At 33.9% G+C, this 22,767-nt stretch overlaps 2 protein-coding genes across 3 annotated transcripts; one reads left to right on the plus strand and one right to left on the minus strand.

Annotated features, from left to right (window-relative positions):
* The first annotated feature begins 188 nt into the window (after positions 1-188).
* On the plus strand, positions 189-18,276 carry LOC130629473 (AP-3 complex subunit delta-1-like). 2 transcript variants are annotated; one of them, XM_057442688.1, is made up of 43 exons: positions 189-321; positions 406-501; positions 1,150-1,230; positions 1,311-1,391; positions 1,646-1,819; positions 2,572-2,635; positions 3,074-3,213; positions 3,443-3,516; positions 3,962-4,126; positions 4,312-4,361; positions 4,774-4,802; positions 5,432-5,480; positions 5,564-5,633; positions 6,046-6,270; positions 7,388-7,618; positions 7,695-7,833; positions 8,077-8,172; positions 8,261-8,312; positions 9,005-9,098; positions 9,592-9,696; positions 9,764-9,818; positions 9,947-10,012; positions 10,144-10,216; positions 10,322-10,369; positions 10,598-10,689; positions 11,071-11,129; positions 11,445-11,523; positions 12,067-12,114; positions 12,826-12,928; positions 13,045-13,124; positions 13,538-13,597; positions 13,758-13,820; positions 14,083-14,226; positions 14,454-14,501; positions 14,580-14,641; positions 14,723-14,798; positions 15,250-15,301; positions 15,547-15,635; positions 15,922-16,007; positions 16,092-16,149; positions 16,566-16,635; positions 17,187-17,269; positions 17,682-18,276. In XM_057442688.1, the coding sequence occupies exons 1-43, from the start codon at positions 262-264 to the stop codon at positions 17,775-17,777; spliced, it is 3,765 nt and encodes a 1,254-aa protein (XP_057298671.1). In that variant the 5' UTR covers positions 189-261; the 3' UTR covers positions 17,778-18,276. The 2 variants fall into 2 exon arrangements, with proteins under 2 accessions (XP_057298671.1, XP_057298672.1); XM_057442689.1 differs by lacking the exon at positions 3,962-4,126 and having other exon boundaries at positions 17,682-18,273.
* Positions 18,277-18,860: 584 nt separating this feature from the next.
* On the minus strand, positions 18,861-22,177 carry LOC130629474 (putative ankyrin repeat protein RF_0381). Its single transcript, XM_057442690.1, has one exon. It carries the CDS (start codon positions 21,532-21,534, stop codon positions 18,922-18,924), a length of 2,613 nt encoding a protein of 870 aa, XP_057298673.1. The 5' UTR covers positions 21,535-22,177; the 3' UTR covers positions 18,861-18,921.
* Between the last annotated feature and the right edge of the window lie 590 nt (positions 22,178-22,767).

The following is a 22,767-nucleotide window of genomic DNA, read 5'->3' on the forward strand; positions in this document are numbered from 1 at the left end:
GTTTTTATAGATAGTATTCGCCAATGTGAATAAGAAAGGCTGCTTATAAACAACATCATTTTTTTGTGTGTGTACAAAATTAGGTGATTGAATCTTTTGAGCTTTTTACTTAGGATTAGTTCTTGCTTCAATTGATTTAAAACAATTTGTGCGTAGTCTTGAGATGTTGCAATGGCAAGTTTAGAAACTTTTTTTAATTGTTTTGCTAGACCAGAATAAATAAGATAATCCTGGCTGGTTTCGTGGCTGGTTTGTTTGAAGATGTTTGAGAAGAATCTAAATGACCTTGTTCGTGGTTTGCGAAACAATAAAAGCAGAGAGGTATTTGGATATTTTATTTACATACAAAGCTCCATATTCTCGCAATATGTTTTTTAATTTTAACATCATTTTTTTACCTTTTAGCCACAATTTATTGCAGAATGTTTGGATGAGATAAAAAACGAGCTTCGGCAAGAGAACATGGCTTTAAAAGCCATTGCTGTTTTAAAATTATCCTATGTAAGTTTAAAATAAATAAAAATTTAATAGTGTTGTTTAAACAGTAATAATAGGAAAGGACAAAACTTAGTAGTACACTCACTATCTATGTGGCAAACAAGGCTGCTGTATGTATTCTGTATTTTCGTATCTAGATTTTTTTTCGGCCACAACATCTGTAATTTTAAGTGACAACAAATTAAGCCTTTGTAACAACCAATAAAAATTTTAATGCGCCACTTTTTTTAGTGTAATAGAGATTGAACTTATTGAGCAACTCCCGAACTGCTGGGAGCTGCAGTTTTTAGCACTTTATTGGAAAACAACCTTTAGTCAGTGTTTTTTTTTTGTATAATATGTCAATATGGTAAATCCAGACCATTTCCCAACACGTGCAGATTTGTTTAAGCATTGATTTGATTTGTTTTCTAATGTCTGTGAAATTACGGAAAGGTTGCACGCTCACTGCACACACAGAATTATTTAGGTGTGCGATTCACTACAATTTCACGAAATAGCCTGTAAACTATTAGTTATCTTGTCTTTGGTCATATTATAAATTTGTACAGTTTATGTGTGCATACATGTAAATCACTAAAAAAATCTGTTTAGAGATGCTGGTATAAGAAAGTATTAAATGATAAATCATTGTTACATTTTGTGTTTTAGATTCAAATGTTGGGTTATGACATTTCATGGGCTGCATTTAATATCATTGAAGTGATGAGTTCACCGAAGTTTACACATAAGGTAAATCAAATTTCTTAAATTGAGGAAAATAATAGTGAATTAGTTCTTTACTGATTTAATTTTTTTTCTTATTTTTGTAGCGAATAGCATACATGGCAGCATCACAAAGTTTCCACTCTGAGCTTGATGTACTTATGTTGGCCACAAATTTGATAAAAAAGGTAATAATAGCAAGTCTGTGTGGGATTTACTATTGTTTACAAGTATGTGGAATGATGTGCAAACAATGAAGAACTATATAAATTAAATATATAGCTTTTGGGAGATTTCAAGTACTTTCTTGTTTTTTGGTCGATACTAATGCGAATTGCCCTTTCATATTGCCTAGGATAATAGTCCAGCACTAATTAACTTAGTCAATCCAACAATAATTTGTTGTCATTTTAAATAAAATAAAATTGTATGAATTTTTTAGGACATGAACAGTCAGAACCAATATGATGCAGGATCAGCCATGGTTGGTTTATCATGTTTTGTTTCGCCAGACCTTGCTAGGGATTTGGCCAATGACATCATGAGTATGATGGTATCGTCAAAGCCATATATCAGGAAACGAGCAGTTTTGCTGATGTATAAAATTTTTCTAAACGTAAGCCTTTCTATTTTTAAAATTATACATAAAACAGGATTACCTTTTTTCGTCTTACTTACTGAATTTATATATATATATATATGTATATGTATATGTATATGTATATGTATATGCATATACATATGCATATGCATATGTATATATATATTAGACACATGCATGCCCATTTTTTTGGCCCCTTACCTTTCAGAGCCTTAAATATTGGCTATTACTCGAAACTTTACCTTAAGTTTTCTATGAAATCCTTATAATCGGGAAAATTTAATAACTTTTGTTAGGAAACTCACAACATAACTATATTTGATCAAGGGGAATCATTCTGTAAAGTTTGGAGACATGATTAACCCGATTTCCCGTTAAAAACTGGAGAATGTGTTAAATAACTTTTGTTTGGCTACAAGAGACTTCAAACAGAATGTAAAAATAAGTTCTAGAACTAAGTTATTTATATTTTATAAGCAGATTGTGGTATTTTGGACAAATTTCAAACTGATTGCAAAAATCTATCACTGTCATTTTATTCCTTTCACAACGTACTTTAACTGAGGTCATAGTATGTTCAAAACAATAGGGTTAATGTTCAAATTCAGGCCAGAAAAGCATTTACAATTTTAAAATGATAAAAGGTGCAGCGATTGACATCTTCTTGAAAAATTTTAATGAAGTTGAAAAAAAAAATTTTAAATAGTTAGTCAAGATGAGATTTTCAAACCTTTAATTTGAACTCTCAATAATGTGTTTATTTTTAGTTTCCAGAGTCTTTAAGACCTGCTTTTCCTCGTTTAAAAGAAAGACTAGAGGATCCAGATACAGGTACATATTTACTTTAAGAATAAAATTGCTTCTTAAGAATAACTCCGGGGAAAATTTTTCACGAATCAAGGATCCGCAAATTTTGGGGGGCAAAAAATGAATGGCATATCTTAAGGAAATAATTTTTTGTGAATCAAGCTTTTAGAAAATCTTCTAAACAGCAAATGTGGACATTTGTGAAAATAAGATGACGTTTTTTATATATTAGGTCTTTTCGTTTTCAAAAATAAGTTTCAGAAAATTCCTTTTGGAAAATTTCAATTCATTTTCGTAAATGAGCATTTTTAATTTAAATTTATTTCCGCAAATTAGGACGAATATCAATAAATTTCTTCTTCTGAAAATTTCTTCCCTGGAAATTTCAAGATACTACTTTGTGTTAATTTTGTTTTCACAATGTTAAAAGTTCTATTTTTTCTGTTTTTGTTCTGCTTCCAGGTGTACAATGTGCGGCAGTCAATGTTATATGTGAATTAGCACGAAAGAATCCGAAAAATTATCTTGCGCTTGCTCCTTTGTTTTTCAAATTGATGACCACATCTTCCAATAACTGGATGTTGATAAAGATTATTAAATTGGTATGCATTGTGATTCAGTGATTAATTGTAAACGTTAAAAAAAACTTAGCACTTGAAAACTTCCTTTTCTTGCTTATAATTTTAACCTGCAGAAAAAGGATAAAATGGCATTATCCCAACCTAAGAAAAAGTAATTCTTCTAAATTTAAAAATGTTCATGTTAGAAAAAACTTATTATTATCTACTATGTGAAAAATTACTAGTAGCAAAGACAGTTTTGTTTTTATAGTTTGGTGCTTTATGTCCTCTTGAACCTCGACTTGGGAAGAAATTACTCGAACCACTTACTAGTCTTATACACAGGTAGGTTGTACTTACTTTGAAAGCAGCTATGGAAAAGATAGAACAAGAATAATTTTTTTAACTCATTCTTCAATGCTGCCTTATAAGCTTCAAGTTAAGTCCGGTCTAAACAAGGTTTCATGGGTCATTCTCATCTTTGTGATGTTGGATACCTTGACAGGAATTATGCTTGTAAAACAAGTTGTTCCATGCTTGTAGACATTGCAATGTATCTAAACTGCCAATCATATTAATATTTAAGTTACCAGATAGAAGATGTACAAACATTTTTGTTTCACTCATTGGAACTGAATTTTTTTCATTGTCTTTTAGTTGTGTAAACTAGCCAATTGGAAGTCTCCGTTCATTGTTGATTTTGTTCTTGTTGTCACGACAGTGCCTAAATAAAAACAACAGACAAAGTGACGAAACACATACTTTTCAATTGACATCAATCTTTTTACAGATCTTGCTCAGACATCAAGACTTGTCGACGTGAACGAGACTTCGTAATGGCTGCTAAAAAAGTACTAGACACACAAATTAAAACAGTTAACGGTGACATCGAACAACCTACACGTAGATTTAGGTCTGAAAGTGATGGTGTAAAATTCAGTCACTCAGGAATAAGGTAGTTGGAGACAATACATATTTCATACCTACTAACATTAACTTCAAATTTTAACCAGATGAAAAGTTAGATACATTACATCCTTACGTATACCTCACATTGTACTCACACGCAAACAATAACATTAACTGAATGACCCAAATTTAGCGTTCGTGTTTTACGACAATATACCCTACTCTCTTTAGTACGTCGGCCATGTCATTATTGTACGAATGCATCAATACAGTTATTGCAGGTATGTTATTGCATATTCTCGAGTAGCATTCTTAGGCAGCCCTATTTCAAAACCTTCGTATAAACACAACTCATTTGAAAAAGACCTCTTGAGCATGTGTAAAAAATTATGGCATATGTGCAGTTTGTACAAGCCAGTATGAAAAATCTGTTAAATCTCATTTTAAGTCTACCTTAGAAAGGAGAAGATATTACTTGTTGCTCGGATTTGAAGATAATTGCAAACAGCAGCTGTCTACAAACTTTCTACAAAATATATTTCACATTTTTGTGAATGTCAACTAGCTATTTATTTCAGTTCGGTTAGACCAAGTATTATAATATCTTTAATATTTTTTTAATTAATTTTTGAATATGCACATAATGTTACAAAATGCAATTCCTGGGTAAATTATGTTTATTGTTTGTTGCAGGTCTTCCTGATCATCCACAGTCAATTCAGGTAAGAATGTTTACAAAAAACACATATTGATGTTTTTAATTAACAAAAAGGTCCATTCCACAGCAACGGATGCCATTATGGGATCCCTCTCTTTCTCACCATTGAATAAGTGTCTATATTGAAAAAAAAACTGCTTGGCCTTCAAAAAACTCTCTTGACTGCGAGTTTTCGTGGAACTCTAACATGAATTTATATAGCCCTAGCCGTTAACCATTAAATTACACATTATTTCGTGTGCCTGTTACACAACACTTTTCTTGCGGACAGACAGACAAAATACGGTTATTATTATAGAGACTAGTCGGTCACCCGTGGAAATATCCACGGAGTCGCCCATTTTTTATATATTGCATTTTGTAATTCCGTAACAGAACGCGTCTTTCGCGGACAGACAGACAAAATACGGCTATTATTAATTGAAAAATCCACGGGGCGGTCTATTTTTAAATTACACACTATTTCGTTTGCCCGTTACACAACACTTTTCTTGCGGACAGACAGACAAAATACAGTTATTATTATAGAGATATTGTTTTTTCATATTGTGCAGATGATATCAAGTATCAAAGTATTTATTGTCTTGCACTCTTACATCAACTTGCTTAATAACCTACTTCACCTTTATTTAGTTATGTGCATCCAAACTCCGGCTATTGATTGAGGATCCTGACCAAAATTGTAAGATTTGTTTTTCTTTCCATAAATACATTCTGTACTCCCCAATAACATTTATATTCTTTTATTTTATTTATTTCTTCTAGTGAAATATCTCGGTTTGCTTTTGCTGAATAAAATATTAAAGTGTCAACCGAAATTGGTGCTTGGTCAAAAGTAAGTTTTGGTGTTTTGGTGTTTTCATTTTGCGTTTGAAATGTTTTTGCACTTGGTGACTGTGGTGCAGGAAATTTCTAGAATTTGCTGTTTGTTATGCAAAAGAATTTGCTAAATCTTAATGAACATCTTTGCATCGTCTTGAAAATTATACATAGATTGGGAAAGAAACTATTCACCAAGTTTCAGTATTTATAACTCGATAACTTTTATTCTCTCAGAAAAATATTTGAGGTGAAAAAATTTTATTTGACTACATTTAAAAATTAGTACTTAGTCCCTTATCTATTGTGAACTCATTAGATATTCCTTCTGGAAACTCAAGATGCTTTTTTCCTGCAAGTTTTTCCTGAACTTAAACATTAAATTAAAACATTAAAGAGCTATAAGCCTTATTCTTCTTTTCTTACAGAGATTTAATATTGCGATGTTTGGATGACAAAGACGAATCCATTCGATTCCGAGCGCTTGATTTAATTGCTGGCATGATCACAAAGAAATCTTTGGTTGATATCGTGAAAAAACTGATGCAACACATCGAGAAAACTGAAGGTACAACGTATCGAGACGAACTTGTCTCAAAAATCATTCAAGTGTGCAGTCAATCAAATTATCAGTTCATCACGAATTTTGAATGGTAGGTCCAGATTAAATCTTTCCACTCATGATTACTCAGCCTAACGTTCTACCAAAGTAAGAACTAAAAACAACGTTAGAACAAATTTGTTACAATAAAATGAAAACAGAAACTGATTTCTTTTCATTTCTCCTTAAAAAATATGAATGTTACCTTAAAATTTCAAAAACATTATTGTATAATGTTTTTATGTGATTCTTCCTGAAAATGTATAAAAAAATACTAGCTGTGTATTCAGTTCTAATTCGTAAAAAAGTTTTATCTGTATCTAAAAAAAGATTGAAAATCTAGCCAGTTCACAATTTTGACAAAAAAAACTACAAGACTGTACAAAACCTTCACATTGCCTTACATTATTCCAGAATAACTCAATTTTCGCAAGGAATTATTTTTTCAAATTTTGCGAAGACAGAGAATGCGATGACATCCTGAGCTACCATTTTGCGCAATACGTAGTGTCAGGGGGTAGGTTTACATTCGAATGCAGAATTCCATGTGTTTTCATCACATTTTAGGGTTTCCCCAATATTTTGTTCTAATTTTTTGGATATTCAATGTTTATTTTCTTACTTCCAACAATTGATATTGATTTTTCGCTTAAAATACTTGCTAAGCACACTAAATGCTTTAACTTTAAGATATTTTTAACTGTGGAAAATGCGCGTTGTTTTTTCTAAGACCCAACAACTGAATATGTAAATATGGTATCTATACCACCTAAAAAGTAAAATAATAAACAGTTACCTTACATTTAGCCGTGCCAAATGCACGATCTTTTTTGTGTATCAACGTTCAGGGAAACTGTTAGCTAGTAAAACCATTGCGCAAACAAAGTTTTTTAAAAAAATAGCTAGCTACCATACTTTTACAATTGTTTCGTTGCTTTTACCTACACCATTCTGTTTGCGACTGTTTCGAATGTTTTTCCTCTCGATAACCTCGAATTAATCCGTCATTTCCCTGCAAATTGTCCAAACTAGTCAAGTTTTCCATATAAAAAGCAAAGTTATTGTAGCAAACTTTCGAATGTTTTTGTCTAAATCGCTGTAAGAGGGGAGTGTTGTTTTGTTTAATTTACATTATTTGTCAACAAACAACATCCGATTCTCTCCTGCAGGTATATAGATGTGTTGCTCCAACTGAGCAATGTGGAAGGTACAAAGCATGGTAAACTCATCGCCAATCAAATGTTGGATATCGCAATACGTGTCAAAGCAATTCGAAAATATGCTGTTCCAGTTTTTGCGTCATTGCTAGGAAAGACATCTTTGTTGACAGGAAATAGAGATAAAAACACTTCGTGTGAAGTTTTATTTGCAGCGGCTTGGGTAGCTGGAGAGTTTGCTGAGTAAGCATAAAAACTTGTTTCTATCATTGTCTTTACTCTGTGTGGCTGCTTTTCTATTTCTTCAATTCTATTTTAGGCATATTTCTGATATTCATGGTGTTATTGACTGTCTTGTCCATCCACGTGTGACATCACTACCCGCTCACATACAGTGCGTGTACGTACAAGCGATTGCGAAGATGTTCTCTCGAGTGCTCACAAAATCAGAAACAGAGGTATGTGATTCTCAAAATTTAGTTTGTTTTTCTTCTGTCTAAGATTCAGAGCTTTTGGTAGATAGCCTATTCGTTATATTACCTTGGGTATATATAGCTTTTGTAGTCGAGTCTTTTTCGGTAATAGTCATTTTTTTCATTGCATGATAAGGAACACCATAATGATTGTTTTACATTCATTCATTCATTCATTCATTCATTCATTTATCTATTCATTCATTTATTTATTCATTCATTTATTAGGGAGAAGATGAAGAAGAGGTTACTAACTTAAGTGAAAAACTGATTACATCATTAACTGTGTTTACTCAAAGTTCAGATCTTGAAGTTCAAGACAGAGTGAGTAAACCTTTGTAAATATAAATTTTCTGTGCTGGGTTACAGATTATTATTTGTGTTGTCATTGTTCATCTTTCTTTTTTCGTAGTCTTGCTGTGTTCTACAACTTATTAAACTCGTCATGAAAATGAAAAAGGAAGGTATGGACTGTGTTTGTTTATTCCTTATAGCTTTGTGTATTTTTTCATTGTATTATGTAAAGATATGAAAGATCTCTTATAATAATACAGAGACTGTGTCTGTTTGTAACAGGCAAAGTGGATATCGACATTTTCCTTCGATGTTGCTGAAAAATGCATGTCCAATATGTTAAGTTTTCTGACGTTACGGCGCGACGTCAATAACACTACTTTAACGTCAATATCCTATATTAAATTAATGAAGCCATTACAGTGCACCAAAAACTTTGAGGCCAAATAACTTGGAAACGAGGTGGTGACGTCAATGATTTTTTACCGCGTGGGTAACTAGGGACCACCTAGGACCAATTTGGGTAAGTTTCCTAAACCTGGGCCCTCAAATCCGCTTCGGAATGGACGGGTTGATATGAAGTCATCAAAAAACCTTCAAACCTTAATATCTTTGCAACCGTTTGTCAAAAGTACATAATCCTATACATTTCCTTGATCAGCGTGTCAAGATCTATACGATGAAGGCAACAGGTATACAAATTTCTAAAAAAAAATTTTCGGTTTGGACGGGGCCAGTAATACACTGCTGCATTATTTATATTTTGGCTTTTAACTTACCGTTCAAGCAAAAAATAATAAGATGCGGGTGTGTTATGTTGTCATGACTACTTAGTTGTCAATAACGCCATTATTATTTGCAGGTGTGAGATGTGCACAAGATGTTAGCGCTTTGTTCGCCGAAGAGTTACTTCCAGTCGCACCGACAGCACAGAAGAAGGTGCCTGTACCAGAAGGGTAAAATATTTTACTTGTAACAAGAGCAGTTAACTTGTGTTATCTCAAACTGCCAAAGAAATTCGAAGAACTTTTCAGAATTTTTCTGCATCCTTTTTCGTAACCTAGTATCCGCTACCTAGTAACCATTAACCGTTACCTAGTAACCAACATTTAAGTAAGTAAGTAAGTAAGTAAGTAAGTAAATAACGGGAAGTTTTAACGTCCGTGGGGATTCCATCCTAACGGTTGTCTCTTCCTCCCCTCCGAATGTAACTATTTTACATTACAGCCAGAGATACGTATAGCATTGCTCTAACTTGCTTGCCTGCCACACGCACGTTAGCGGTCAGTAGATCGCACCAAATGGGCTAACAACACTGCATTAAAACTGCGCCGTAGTGGGGACGCGAACCTGAAACCTTAAAGTAAAGCATGGCCAACTTGTAAATTTTCTCTACTGTTGAATATCTTAAACCTTTCCACTCGTTTATTATTATTATTTGTTCTTTAGGCTTGATCTGGATAAATGGATAAACGAGCCTCCATCTGAGAGCGAGGAAAGTGATGAAGAAGACGAAAAACCCTTCTTCACCGATGAGAAAAACAATTCATCTAGGTATGTGCTGTGAGATGGAGGTTGACCCCTCACACAACTAAACTTTAAGTTTCAATCTACGTTTTAGTTACCAACAGAGTAGTGAGAAACATGTTGAACTAGATGCTGACGAACTAGAAAAGGTGAGATACATACCATAAATTCTTATCTGTATCACGAATAATTCATTAATTTAAGGAAGACCGTTTATTTGGAAACCAAGTAGGAATTATAACAGTGATATTTAAAGTTTGTAATGTGTTTTCCATAGCAAAGAGAAATACGAAGAATGTTCCAGGAAAGCAATCCGCATTATTTAAAGATGGACACTCCAAAGGTAAGCTGCCATGTTTGAAGTTTTGTTTTGTTACACGCATTTAGTATTTAGATAAAGTTATCTATCGAGTTATTTTTTTGTCTACTTACCAAACAACTGGCACTGACTAAATCACTGTTTTTTTTGTGTAGAAAAAGGATAATATTGATGTTGATGACATTCCTGTCAAAGAATTGGACACGTCTATTTCGTTGAAACTTGATTGTAAGGCTTTTCAATGTTCGTTTTCTTGTTTGTTTTTGTTTGTTTGTTTGTTTGTTTGTTTTACTAATACCCTTATAATATTTGTTGTTTATTAATTTTCACCAGATGAATCAACAACAACAAAGAAGAAGGGGAAAAAGAAAGGAAAAAAAGGTATGATCCTTTGCCCTATTTATTTATATTCGTATATTCTACTTCTTCATCTCTCTCTCTTATTTATTTATTTGACAACCTTCTTGCAGCAAGTAGTAAAGTTGGACTCGCTGACAAAGATTTTATTTACGACTGCATTAAACATATAGTCTTATTTTCAAATTTTACTTAAATTCGTTATCGAGACCAGAGCATCAGATTTAGTTTTATTTTGCTTACATTTTGCAGGGAAGAAAGGACGAAAAGAAAGTGAAAGCGAGGATGAGCCAGGGCCTGCGTACGAAGTTGCACCTGTTGTTGATTTAGGAGGAGATGTTACAGTATGTTTTTCATTTACTACTTATAATTTCCTAAGTAACCATCAAATACGGGACCCCTGAAAATCTTGATTCCTACTAAAAGTGTGCAGTTTCTTTCAGTTATGTTTTATCATAATTCCAAAAAAAAATATCCAGTAAGTGTACTAGGAAAGGCTCAGTTATTGTTCTAGAAAAGGCTCAGTCCATTTACTCCTTAAATTTTGTCAAAAAATTTCTTTAATATTAAATGGGTTTGACCCTCAATCCTACCAAGTTCTTGTAAAACTTCCTAAAGTTTACTATCAGCGACCAACCTCATCTTAAGTTTTTTTGGTTTTTTTTCTCAACTACTGTACGTCTAATTTCATCAGCGTTTTGTTTCATCGCCATTTTGTTTCACAGGTAACTGAACAAAACGACAATGGTGATCCTCATTCTTTGCTTAATGTTGACCTCGATACGTAAGTCCCTTTTTACACTTGGAATTAATTAAGCGCTGCTTTGCACCCTGTTAACAAACTGTGCAAGAATAAGTAGGATTGAATTCTCTGTAGACACAGTGTAAACTGCAAAAAAGCAACTTCTTCACTACGTTTGACGTTATGCTGTTTGCGCATCGATATAGTTTTTCTGCATGGCGTATAAATATAAACAATGTCTTACGTGTAGATATTCTCTACTTAATTTTTTTTTTACTTGAAAAAAATCAGATAAATTATAACAGATAATTCTTAAGTGATCACAAGTGTGTTTCTGATCATTTTTTTTCCTTGTAGTCCACTTGGTGATCACGAGATGATTCCGGTGCAGCAACATCGTGTCGTGCAAGAGAAAACAAAAAGTGAGAAACCCAAGGTAAACATTCAAATACATTTTTTTTACTGAACATCGTTAGTTTTGAGATTTCCACGTTTTTGATTTTTTTGCGGCGAAAAAACTTGATTTATAATTTCCGAAGGCATGAATGAACGAAAACGCGAAATTTCATGCCCGCGAATGTTTAGTGAACTTTATAAGTGTTGAAAAGAACTTGATGCTAACAAATGGTGTGGTGATTGATTTACTTGAAACATCAATGTTTTTTTATTCGTGGTGTAAAAGTAAGAACGATAGGACGTAAAAAGAAAACAGATGTCGTTGTTAATTACACCCGTCACCAGTTTGTGAGCGAAAGAATTGTCGTGTTACGGACGCATGAATTAGCAAATGCTATATATTGTTGCGAATCTTGCAATACCAGAGTTTTCTCACAGGAATAAGTTTTCGCGAATGAGTTCGAAGAATCGTGAAATATTGCAAATTAGAATTGTATTAGCGAAAATTAAATTTGAAAAAATAAATTTTGAGTTGATTTATTTGCTTTAAATATCAATGTTTTTTTTTTCTTTCTTGTTTTAGAAAAAGAAGAGTAAAAAGGGAAAAGAAGAGAAAGAAACAACTAAAAAGGTATGTGATCATCATGAAATATTATTATATATATATATATATATATATATATATATATATATATATATATATATATATATATATATATACAACATGTACACATTTAACACTAGCCTAGTTAACTAAGTTTTCTTCGAGGTTAATAAAATGAGTTGATCTGATACGAAAGCTTAGACGCAAACAAATGTCAGAGCAAATCCCTAAAAATCCACCTCATAGCAAACCCCGAATTACAATCAACTAATGAGCACAAATACGGCGTTGTCACATGTTACCCTCTTAAATAATACAAAATTAATTATATTTGATCGAAAGAGGGAGGCTATTCGCGCTCAAAACAGGATATCGAAATATTGATCAAAAAGCGCGATCAGTATTCTGACCAAAGAAAAATCGTTTGCGTAATCGTAATTTTCCCCAACTTATCTATTCTGACTTTCTGGTGGGGAGAAAAATTATCCTGGCTGAACAATTTGCAGGTGTTTCTACTTCTTCTCTCTTCTCACATGTGTATAGAGAAATAGAAATCTAACTGATTTTGCGAAACTAAATTTACTTGAGCCATAATGAAAAAAACAGAGCACCGTCAATTACTTTGTCATTTCTTAAGGGTTAATAATACTCAATTATGTTGTGAGTGTAATTGTAACGTCGGATTGGTGACTGCGCTGAACATCTGCTTCTGTACATTAACCGTTATTATTTTTATAGAAACGTTCGAAATCACGTGGTGAATCTGTAGAAAATGTGGAGAAACCAACAACGACAACAAAGAAAGAAAAAACGCACAAGAAAACAAAGAAAAGAAATAAAGGTTTGTATGAATTAAGTACTTCGTGTGAACCGGGCTTTATATGATGTCTAGCAGGTATACAGTATTATACACTATCGAATGTTATATCTCTTGTATTCTTTGTGTTTTTATTGTAGAGAAGGACCAAACCGAAGCAGAGAAGAAAGCCACATTGCTTGCACAAGCATCGGAATATACAAAAGAAGTCAAAAAAGATGTAAGCCTATCTACACGTGATCATTTCTTTGCTAAACACGCAAACCCATGCCTCCAAAAATCTGATTTTTGTTATAAATCACCTCGGTTCATCGACCTCATTAACAAAACTTCCACGGTATCGATATTTCTAGTATTTCGATGCCGTACTACTAATGAATGAGTGAAGGATAGAAATTTGAATAGACATTAAATAGATCCCACTTTCTAAACCTCTTAGCATAGCGATTTATACGAAATAATTGAAGGGATGTCTGATAATGCCTGAAAAGAATAACACAATGATGTTGAAATGTTCCGTACAGTTTGACACCTGTTCTAACTGTCATGCTCATCTCTCCTAGCCTGAAATATGTTATGATTTATTTCAGCTAGGAGAGGAGAATAAAAATGATATATTTACTTATATTTTAGGATGATATGGACTTTTGGCTATCACCTGCAAAATCACCAGAGGAAACACCAGAGGAGGAGGTACATAAACTCCCCCATAGTACTGTGTTTGTTTACAGACAAATTTTTATGTTTCCGTTCTTAGACGATTTACAGTGGGCTTATTGTTATTGCTGGAAAGAACATATAACATAAGATGCGGTGAATGTAGCAAATATCTTACGTTTGTTTTTGTTTGTAGTCTGCTGCTGCTGATATTAAAGAAGTACCTGCGAAAGAACCAATTAAAACAGAGAATGAAAAGGTAATCATAACGTTTTCTTAAATGTCCGCGCGTCCGTACGTTCATTCGTCCTTCCATCCGTTTATGTATTCGTGGTATTTATTTATTCATTCATTTTAGTTATTCTTTCATCATATTTATTAATTTTATTTGTTCATGTTTTCTTCCCATCAAGTAGTGCTCCGACTTTCTTATTTGTCAACTTTTTTTTCACTTCTCGCCCAAGGTAACATTTTGTTTACCGTTATTATTACTACGCTTTTATTTATTTATTAATTTATAGAAAACAAAAAAGAAAAGCAAAGAAAAAGGTACGAAGGAAAAGAAGAAGAAAACTAAAAAACAACCCGAAGAAGTGCAACCTGTTGAAGACACTCCTCCTGTGGATGCAATGATGTTAGATATCGATGATGTACAAAAAGCTGATGTAAGCATTTTTTTACGAACTTAGGGACGTGATGCTCTACTTATACCTCCTCGGCCCCAACATACTAATTGTAAAATCTCTTCAATGCCTTTACACGACAGTCATACTTCTACAGAAGCGCTGAGAAAGGTCTCTATACTAATAGCGCGTTTAGGTTCCATATTCCTCTGTATTGTAAAAAGTCCAGTCTGATTAAAGTTGACGTCAGCAATTGTTTTTTCTTACAGCCGTGGTCACACTATGATATTCTCTGTGAAGATAAAAACCTCAAAATGGTAAGTATTAATGAACTGTGGAAAGTGAAACCAATTAATCTGTGCACTCCTTACATAATCTGTACTGTTTTTGTCTAGTTATACGAAATTCGACCGGATCCTATGCAAAGCAAGCAAGTCGTTGCATCAATTATATTTAAGTAAGTGAGTCTGTGTATAATATTTAAGTAAGTTAGCCCACGCTCGCATAAGCAGTTGTAGCATAACAGTTTTTATTTTAGAAATTTAACATCACATCACATACAGAAATTGGAATTTAACGTTTTGGATTCTCTCAGCATGAAATTAGTACGACAGGTTAGTAAGATGTTTATATCGTGTCATGTCGTGTCGTGTCGATTCGTGTCGTGTCGTGTAGTGTTGTGTATTGTTAAGTTGTGACGGCTTATTCTTATCGTTTGTCTTCAAATTGGTGTGATCAACATAAGAACTATTTCAATCACATGCAGGAATATACTTGCATGGTAGGCTCTGTACTTGAATATACTTACTGAATTGTACAATCGTAAAAAAAAATTAGCCTCTGTGCTACAAAAACAATTGTTGACTTAAACACCCAAAAATCTTTGAATTCTCTATATGCCGTATGTCTGCCAGTAATATCGCCGCCGTGCTTGTGAAGTATTGATTTCCGAGCACTAGCGACGAACAAGATATAGTGGCGAATATGTTTGGGGTATTTCTATCACTACTAATCATTCAAATCTAAATTTGTAAGTTGTAGTATCCCATGTATTGTTTTTTTTAGATAGGTGCATCATCGCACGATCCTGTGCTTGTCCCCTTTCAATTATTGCCAGGTATAACAAATTATTATTTTTATTTTACGGGCGGATGAAACAAAAAATAAACGATTTAATAAATCTCAATTTTAAAAGAAATAGCTTCATTAATTTGTCATGAAGTTAGCAAGTTAATTCCATTGTGACAAAATGCTACGAGATCGAGTATAAGAGTAACTATACGAATGGATAATTTGTTACCGTTAGTGTTCGCGACTCGAGTTATAACTAGGCCATCCTTTATACTCCTTTTTTTATCTTAGAGATGACAAATGAGGGGCAATTTGCTTTTACGGTGGAGAGCTGTGTTATGTCGCAGCATTTACGTGGAACTCTTACTTATATCGTCAAGGTGAGTTCACTTTTCTAGGGGGTATGGAAACGAGTTGTTTCACTACAGCATCTTGTGCATAGCTATACTAATAGTATTAAGTATCGAAGGACTCGTACCCAATCTTCTGGATTGCTTAGAAATGTTCCAAAAATTTTACTACTTGGAAGTTCATTGAATGATCATGATAGTGCGAAAGATAGATCAGAACTGACGCACGAGTCTTTGCTCTTAGTTTTCCAATACTTCTTTCCATGGGAGCTTTGTTTGTCAAATATGAAGTTTACTTGCGTATCCGTCTTTATAGGAATCTGATGGTAGTACCAGTGAAAAATTGGATTTTAAAATTTTATTTCCTGTACATGCATATATCCTTCCGCAGCCAATCTCAACGTAAGTTTTGGACGTGTCTTTTGTGTGTTAAAAAATGTCTAATTTTTAGTATCTGTTGAGACAGTGTAATTTTAATTTGTTTAGTCAAGAATTTACTTCATTGCTAGCTGGTGGTGATTTGACGCAAAAACAATCATTAAAGGTAACACGTGACTTGTTTACACGTGACTCATTGTGAAGTCTCTTTAATAATACCCGTATTCCGTCGGTCTGTTTGTGCGCGAGAAAAAAGTCGTGTTACGGAAACACGAAATGCGATATTTTAAGGACGGGCGAACCCGTGTATTTATTCACGGGCTACCGACTAGTCTCTATAATAATAGCTGTATTTTGTCTGTTTGTCTGTCTGCAAGAAAAGTGTAGTGCTACGGGCACACGAAATAGCGTGTAATTTAAAGACGGACGACCCTGTGGATTTTCCAACGGGTAACGACTATTTTGTAAAAAACGCTTTAGTTGTTAATCAAGACTAGTGCGTAAGAGTTTGAACAACTGAGGCGAAAGAATATAATAATCATGGCCCTAACTATTTTCACAGTTTATTCTGTATGTTATTAGATCCCACTATCAGAAGAGAGAGAATTGCAAGACATTGTGAAAAATATATGCACAAAACTACGTTTAGTTGGTGAGTGAAAGAAGTTATAGTTGATAATTTCTAAGCTCAAATAGAAAGTGGAAAATTGAGGTTGCGAGAAGCGTATTTCTTTCTTATGTCATATTCTCTATATGTTTTTGTTCTGAATAAAAGATATCAGGGTTTTAGGATTAGATAATAAGTTGTGCGTGCACTTTCAAGGTATGACCTAACTGTTGCTGAGATGTATTGAAGTGTTTTGTTGCTAAACAACTGAATTCACACAGAGCCTTAAAAAACATTGGTTTTAGTCTTTCCCCTACAAGACGGAATATCTTAACGCAATGATTTTTAGCATTTTGAATATGTATTCGTGAAAAGTTAATATGGGCTGGTTATTCGCGGAAATGTGTATTTGCGAAAATATTTGCGCTCTAGTCAGCCTAGCGTTTTTTCAGTAAACTTTATACCAAATCAGTCTGGTAGAACTGTGTTTTTTAACACTACGTGTTTTTCACTTAAATGACTTCATCGTGTGTAGAGTAACGCAGACACCTAGTTACCAGGCTTCCCTGTTTCTAACATTCGTATATTTGTTTTAGTGGTTGAACATATAGATCACGGCGCTTCCTTATATGGTATGACTATCTTGCAACATCCTGTTTGCTTGCTGGTTAAAAAAATGGTAGGCACCATTGTGGTAATAAAAATTCTAGGTATCACTGTGATAATAAAAATGGTAGCATAGCTAGTATGGGAGGAAAGGAGAGGGTCAGGGGAAGGTAAAGCGTGTGTTTCCATCTGAGTGGCTTTTGACAGAACAGGCAAATAATAAAGATGGTAGGTGTCACTGTGATAATAAAAATGGTAGATATCAATGTGATACTTAAAGATGGCAACTAGTATAGAAGGAAAGGATAGGGTCAGGGGAAGGTAAAGCGTGTGTTTCCATCTGGGTGGCTTTTGGCAGAACAGGTATCCTAACATTGTTTCTAGGAAGGTTATAATTTATTATCTTTGTGGCAGATATGAACATTTAGTTACTAAACCAAGCTAAAGTAAGGTTGTTGATTTTTAATCATTTCTTGTTCTTTTAGAACGATCCAGCTATTACAGTAGATGCGAAAAGTACAGACTTCCAACTGTTGTCTTCAGTGTTGAAAGAACTGAAGGAGATCGTGGAATCGTTGTGAAAGGTGATGACGTCATCACAATTTATTTTTAATGTGAAAATTTTATTTTGCTAAATTAGTATCTACTTTGTTAAATTATAATTCTGTGAATGTTTTGTGGAAAAACGGGGTTTAATTTAGTTTCGGGTTAATATCTTTTTCTCCAGGTTGGCCATCAATCAACAAAAAATATCTTAAAATATTTACATTTTTTATAGTGGATGCTTATAAATGCTGAATGTTGACACGATTTTTATTTAAGTTTAAATAAATTTTCAAATCTCGATACACACAAACACGTGGTCGAAATGAAAATTATTTCTTTCTTGTGCTTACAAATATTTTCTGTGTGCTTGCTAACTTGACGACTTTGATGATGTTTTTTTTTTCGAGTTTCAAACGGAATTAATGTAAACGAATATTTTGGATTTAAAATAAACATTTGTATACAACTCTTGTCGCCATTATTAGAATACCGCAACATTGATATTTTACAGAATAGATGATATATCATCCGTTGCAGTACACTATGATCACTTTTTTTCCAGGTTAGCCATCAATCAACAAAAACTATCTAAAGATTTTACTTTTTTGTATAGCCAAACGGGTTTCGTATCGTGGAAAACTTTTCCTTCAAATCATAGCTAATTTTTGTCAAAACAATGAATGGTCTGTGTTTTACTGACCAACTAAAAAAGTTTTGAAACTGTAGAATTCTAGAAATTTATTTTATGTTATGCAGATTATTTTCCCGCGCATCAAATTTCGCGAATATTATTTAAAGTTGCGATTCTGTATAATGGCCATAAGATAGCCTTAGACGCGATCTGATTGGTACGCGTTTTATCCTTATTTTGGCCATTATGCTAATGGCCAAAAGATCGAGGTTGGAAAAGTAACTAAACGACAGAACTATATACTCCTTGATACTGGTAAAAACTAAGCAGAAAACGAACCCCGTCCCTAGGACTCTTCTACGCCTGTAATATTCCAATTGGAAGACTCTGTCCCGTCGGAATATCATAGGTGTAGATGAGCGCTGGAGACGAAGTTGCAAAAGAACCTTGTAAGAAACATGTGTCAAAACCAGAGTAGTTTAAACAGAATGTTCTTTCTTGTTTAAAAAAGCTGATGATATAATTATTTTACACATATGTCAGTCTTTCTACAGACTAAAATCTAGGTCCCAGGCTATCTTTAAAAGCAAGATAGATAAATCACTATAGTTGTGTCTGATAGCAATGTTCAAAGCTGTCTCTCCGTTGTTGTTGGTAACGTCCAATTCTTTTTTTGTTATCCTCATTTTACTGAATAAATCTATTTCATTAAATTGCGCAAGAAGATGGAGAGCGGTATGTCCCTCGTTGTTTCTTACTTCTAAATTTACCCCATCAACCATAACAAGAAGTTCGCTCGCTTTTTTTCGACGTTTTTTTATCGCCAGATGCAGTGGTGTGTTGCCGTCGTTGTCTTGGATGTTAACGTCAGCGAAATTATGAATCAACATTTCAAGAAAGACGTCATTTTTATCGGCAGTAAAAGTATTCTTAAACGTCATGTGAAGTAAAGTGCCGTCTTGATTGTAGAAGTCGTTGATATAATTTTTGCTTTTACCGAGTACGCATTTAAATATATCAACATTTCTTTTCTTGAATGCAGTATGTATTGGTAATTCATTTTCACAATTTGCTGCATCCAATCTAGCATCGTGTTGAAAAAGGACATTAAGTATTGTGTGTTGCTCGTTGAGAATAGCGGCATGAACTGCTGTGTTACCAGCATAGTTTTTGATATCACTTCTTGCTGCTGAACCCAACAAAAATTGAACTGTTTCAACATGACCTCTTTCAATCGCGCAATGCAAAGCTGTGTTACCCAACCCGTTTGTAACATCGAGCAAACGTTTGTCTCTATTTACAAGCAGTTTCACAGTTTCCACGTTAGGGAGCGTAGCTGCACAATGAAGAGCGGTGTTGCCTTTTTTATTCTTTTGCAACAAATCAATCTGTTCTGATTGAAGAATGCTTTCAATTATTTCACTTGTGCAGTACTTAGCTGCTCTGTGTAGTACAGTGTCTCCACTCGCATTTGTCAGGTTTATCATATTCAGCTCTTCTTCATTCTTGTTTTTGATTTGTTGTTCTCCACTGTGCTTATGCACTATTTCTTTGTCATCTTCTATTGTCAAAACAGGTCTTTCTATCATGTTAGTGTCTTCTACTTGAAAATTTAAGTTTGCATTCCGACAGCCGTCTGTTTCATCAAAAAAATCAATTTCTTTATTTTGCGTACTACTATATTCTTCGTCGTGAGTGCATCCATGTTTTTCCTTTTCTTGTTTCGTAAGTGCGTCCACAAGTGTATTAATAGTTTCCATCAACGCAAAAAAATGTACAGAACTATGAAGCGCTGTGTTACCATGGTGATTTGTTATTGTCATATCTGCGCCATTTTGAAGTAACAGCTTAACGACGTCGACATTTTTACGGTGGACGGCAATGTGTAATGGTGTTTCTCCGTTCTCATTTTGCAAATTCACGTTGCAACCTCGTTCAAGAAATCTCCTCACAACTTCTGTTAGTTCTTTATCGACGGCGAGGTGAAGCACTGTATCTCCTTCAACATTTTGTAAATTCATCTCTGCTTCACTCTCTAACAACACATCAATAATATCCAAATGTTTATGGAACGTAGCGCAGTGTAAAGCAGTGTTTAGGTAGCCATTTTGTTCATTCAAATATTTGTTTTTCTCGACATAAAACTTCACGATATCTAACTGGCCATTCGTTGAAGCACTGTGAATAATTGTTTCAGTGTATCGACTTTGTATTTGCGCTTCTTTTCCGACAGCATAAATGATATTGTCGGCACTTGTGTGCCCCTTTGGTAGTTCTTCCCAATACAGTGTTGTACTTCTATGAACTTTCTTAGTTCGCGCGCTTTTAGGTTCTTGGAGAGACAAACGTTTTTCCGCACTTGAAATATTATATTCAGGAAAGGCAAGGGGTGGTAATCTTTTACGAATTTTACCATCGCTATTTCTCGGCGTATTTCGTTTCTCGTGTTTCTTTCGTAATTTGACTCGCTCTGTGTGCGGTTCATTATTCGTTTCGTCTGTTTTATTGTCTATGTTTATTTCCTTAATATTGCTTAGACTTGAACTAATAACTTGAACATGAGGTTGACATAGCTCTTCAGGCGAGTGCGATATGTGTTCCCCGCGTGTTTCATCTTGCGACGACGCATGTTGACTCCTGTGTGAATTTACCGTGTGTTGTTCGCGTTTTGGTTGTTTTACAGAGCGGTGAAACGTTTCTTTTTGAACTTTTTTCGCGTGCTTACTCGGCTTTGCTTCTTCGACAGTTGCCTTGGAGGTGAGAATGTTGTTGTTTTTATTATTATCGTTGTTGTTATTGTTGTTGTCGTTGTTGTTGTTGTCGTTGTTGTTGTTGTTGTTATTTACATCGTACCGGTGATGATGGTGATGGTGTGCATGATCATGCTGGGTACTTGCTTTTCTGAGATGATGATGATGGTGATGGTGATGACGGTGACTGCGCGGTTGTTGGGTGGAATAATGCCGCTTTGCATTTATGTTGTCCTTGCTTTCACTTCTGGCGTTCTGGTGGTGGTTGAATGACGGGTTGTGGTAGTGGCTAATCACTCTGTGTTTTGTCATCACATGGTCAGCGTTATTTTGAGAGTGATTTTCTTCATAATCATCTTCTTTCACATCAATTTGTTTTCTGTATCTTTTACTTCTTTTGCTTTGTTTCATATTTTCTCGAAGTACAACCGAAAACAACTTCCAATTTTACTTAACTTTGTTTCTTCCTCCGGGATACGTCACTAGAATACCAAATTAAAATGATTTTGCGCGCTTTTCCAAATCTCTTTTACAACAACACAGTGTGGAAGTTCTCAGTGCTTGTATAACATTTACTCAACAACACATCATGTTCAGTGACTTTTTTATTTTGACATTCTGTTGGATCTGCTTCTTCTTCCACTATATTCTTGTTTGATATCCTTCTTTCAATTCATTCATCCTTTTTGTTTTGTTTTGTTCCAGTGAATACTTAAAATAATTTTTGCCATGGTGTTCTATATTTAAATCCTTGGTTAATTTTTTATAAAAAAATTTTTTCAATTAATTTTCTATGACTTTATAAATTTTAAATTTTACTTCATTCAAGATTATATATCAGAACAACCTCAAAATTATTACGACTGTAAGATAAAAAACACATGTTTCTATATTTTTTTCTTGTGGTATTAAAAAACACTGAGGCTTCTTCGTTCCCAGCATCTCTTGTTTAGTCCACCACAAAGAGAAGTGTCTTGTATACTGCACAAGTTGTAATAATGGTAACCGGAGGAGCGTATCATGTAGAGATGTAAATAACCGATTTAACGCCCTCAGACATTTTACCATGGGCGTTTAGTCGGGCAGGAATAATTATTCAAAAGTTTATTTCAAAAGACATCCATCATGGCTTTTTTGATTTGAATGAGATTGAAATGCATTTCATCAAAAAAAATCATGGATCATTGCTTCAATTCGGAATTTTTTGATAAAATCTCAGATTCGCAATCTTTAATTCCGCGATTTGTCCTAGTAATCACATGTTTAGGAGGGGAAAACGGGATAATTTCACTTTGTTCGATTTTTAAAGTTTTAGAAATCTCCTTATTTGAAACGAGGGGGATTTTAAAAATTTCAAAAATCGAACGAGGTAAATTTTTCCCAAAATTTCACGATATAAAAATAAAATGGAACTCATTGCTTCTACGAAGAACACCATTTACAATGCAGTAATCACTGTCGTAGTTGTTTAAAGAAATTCAACTATCCAATGTTTTCAATCTTCTCAATTTCACATTCGAAATATATTCGCTAATTCGGAAATTTTAAAATAACTGCATTGACGACATCAAGCATTAGTTTCGGAATTTGCGATTTTTTTCACTATAAGTTCACAATCTTTAATTCTGCAATCTTTACTTGCGC

Source organism: Hydractinia symbiolongicarpus, chromosome 2 (assembly GCF_029227915.1).
Source record: "Hydractinia symbiolongicarpus strain clone_291-10 chromosome 2, HSymV2.1, whole genome shotgun sequence".
Lineage (NCBI taxonomy): Eukaryota > Metazoa > Cnidaria > Hydrozoa > Anthoathecata > Hydractiniidae > Hydractinia > Hydractinia symbiolongicarpus.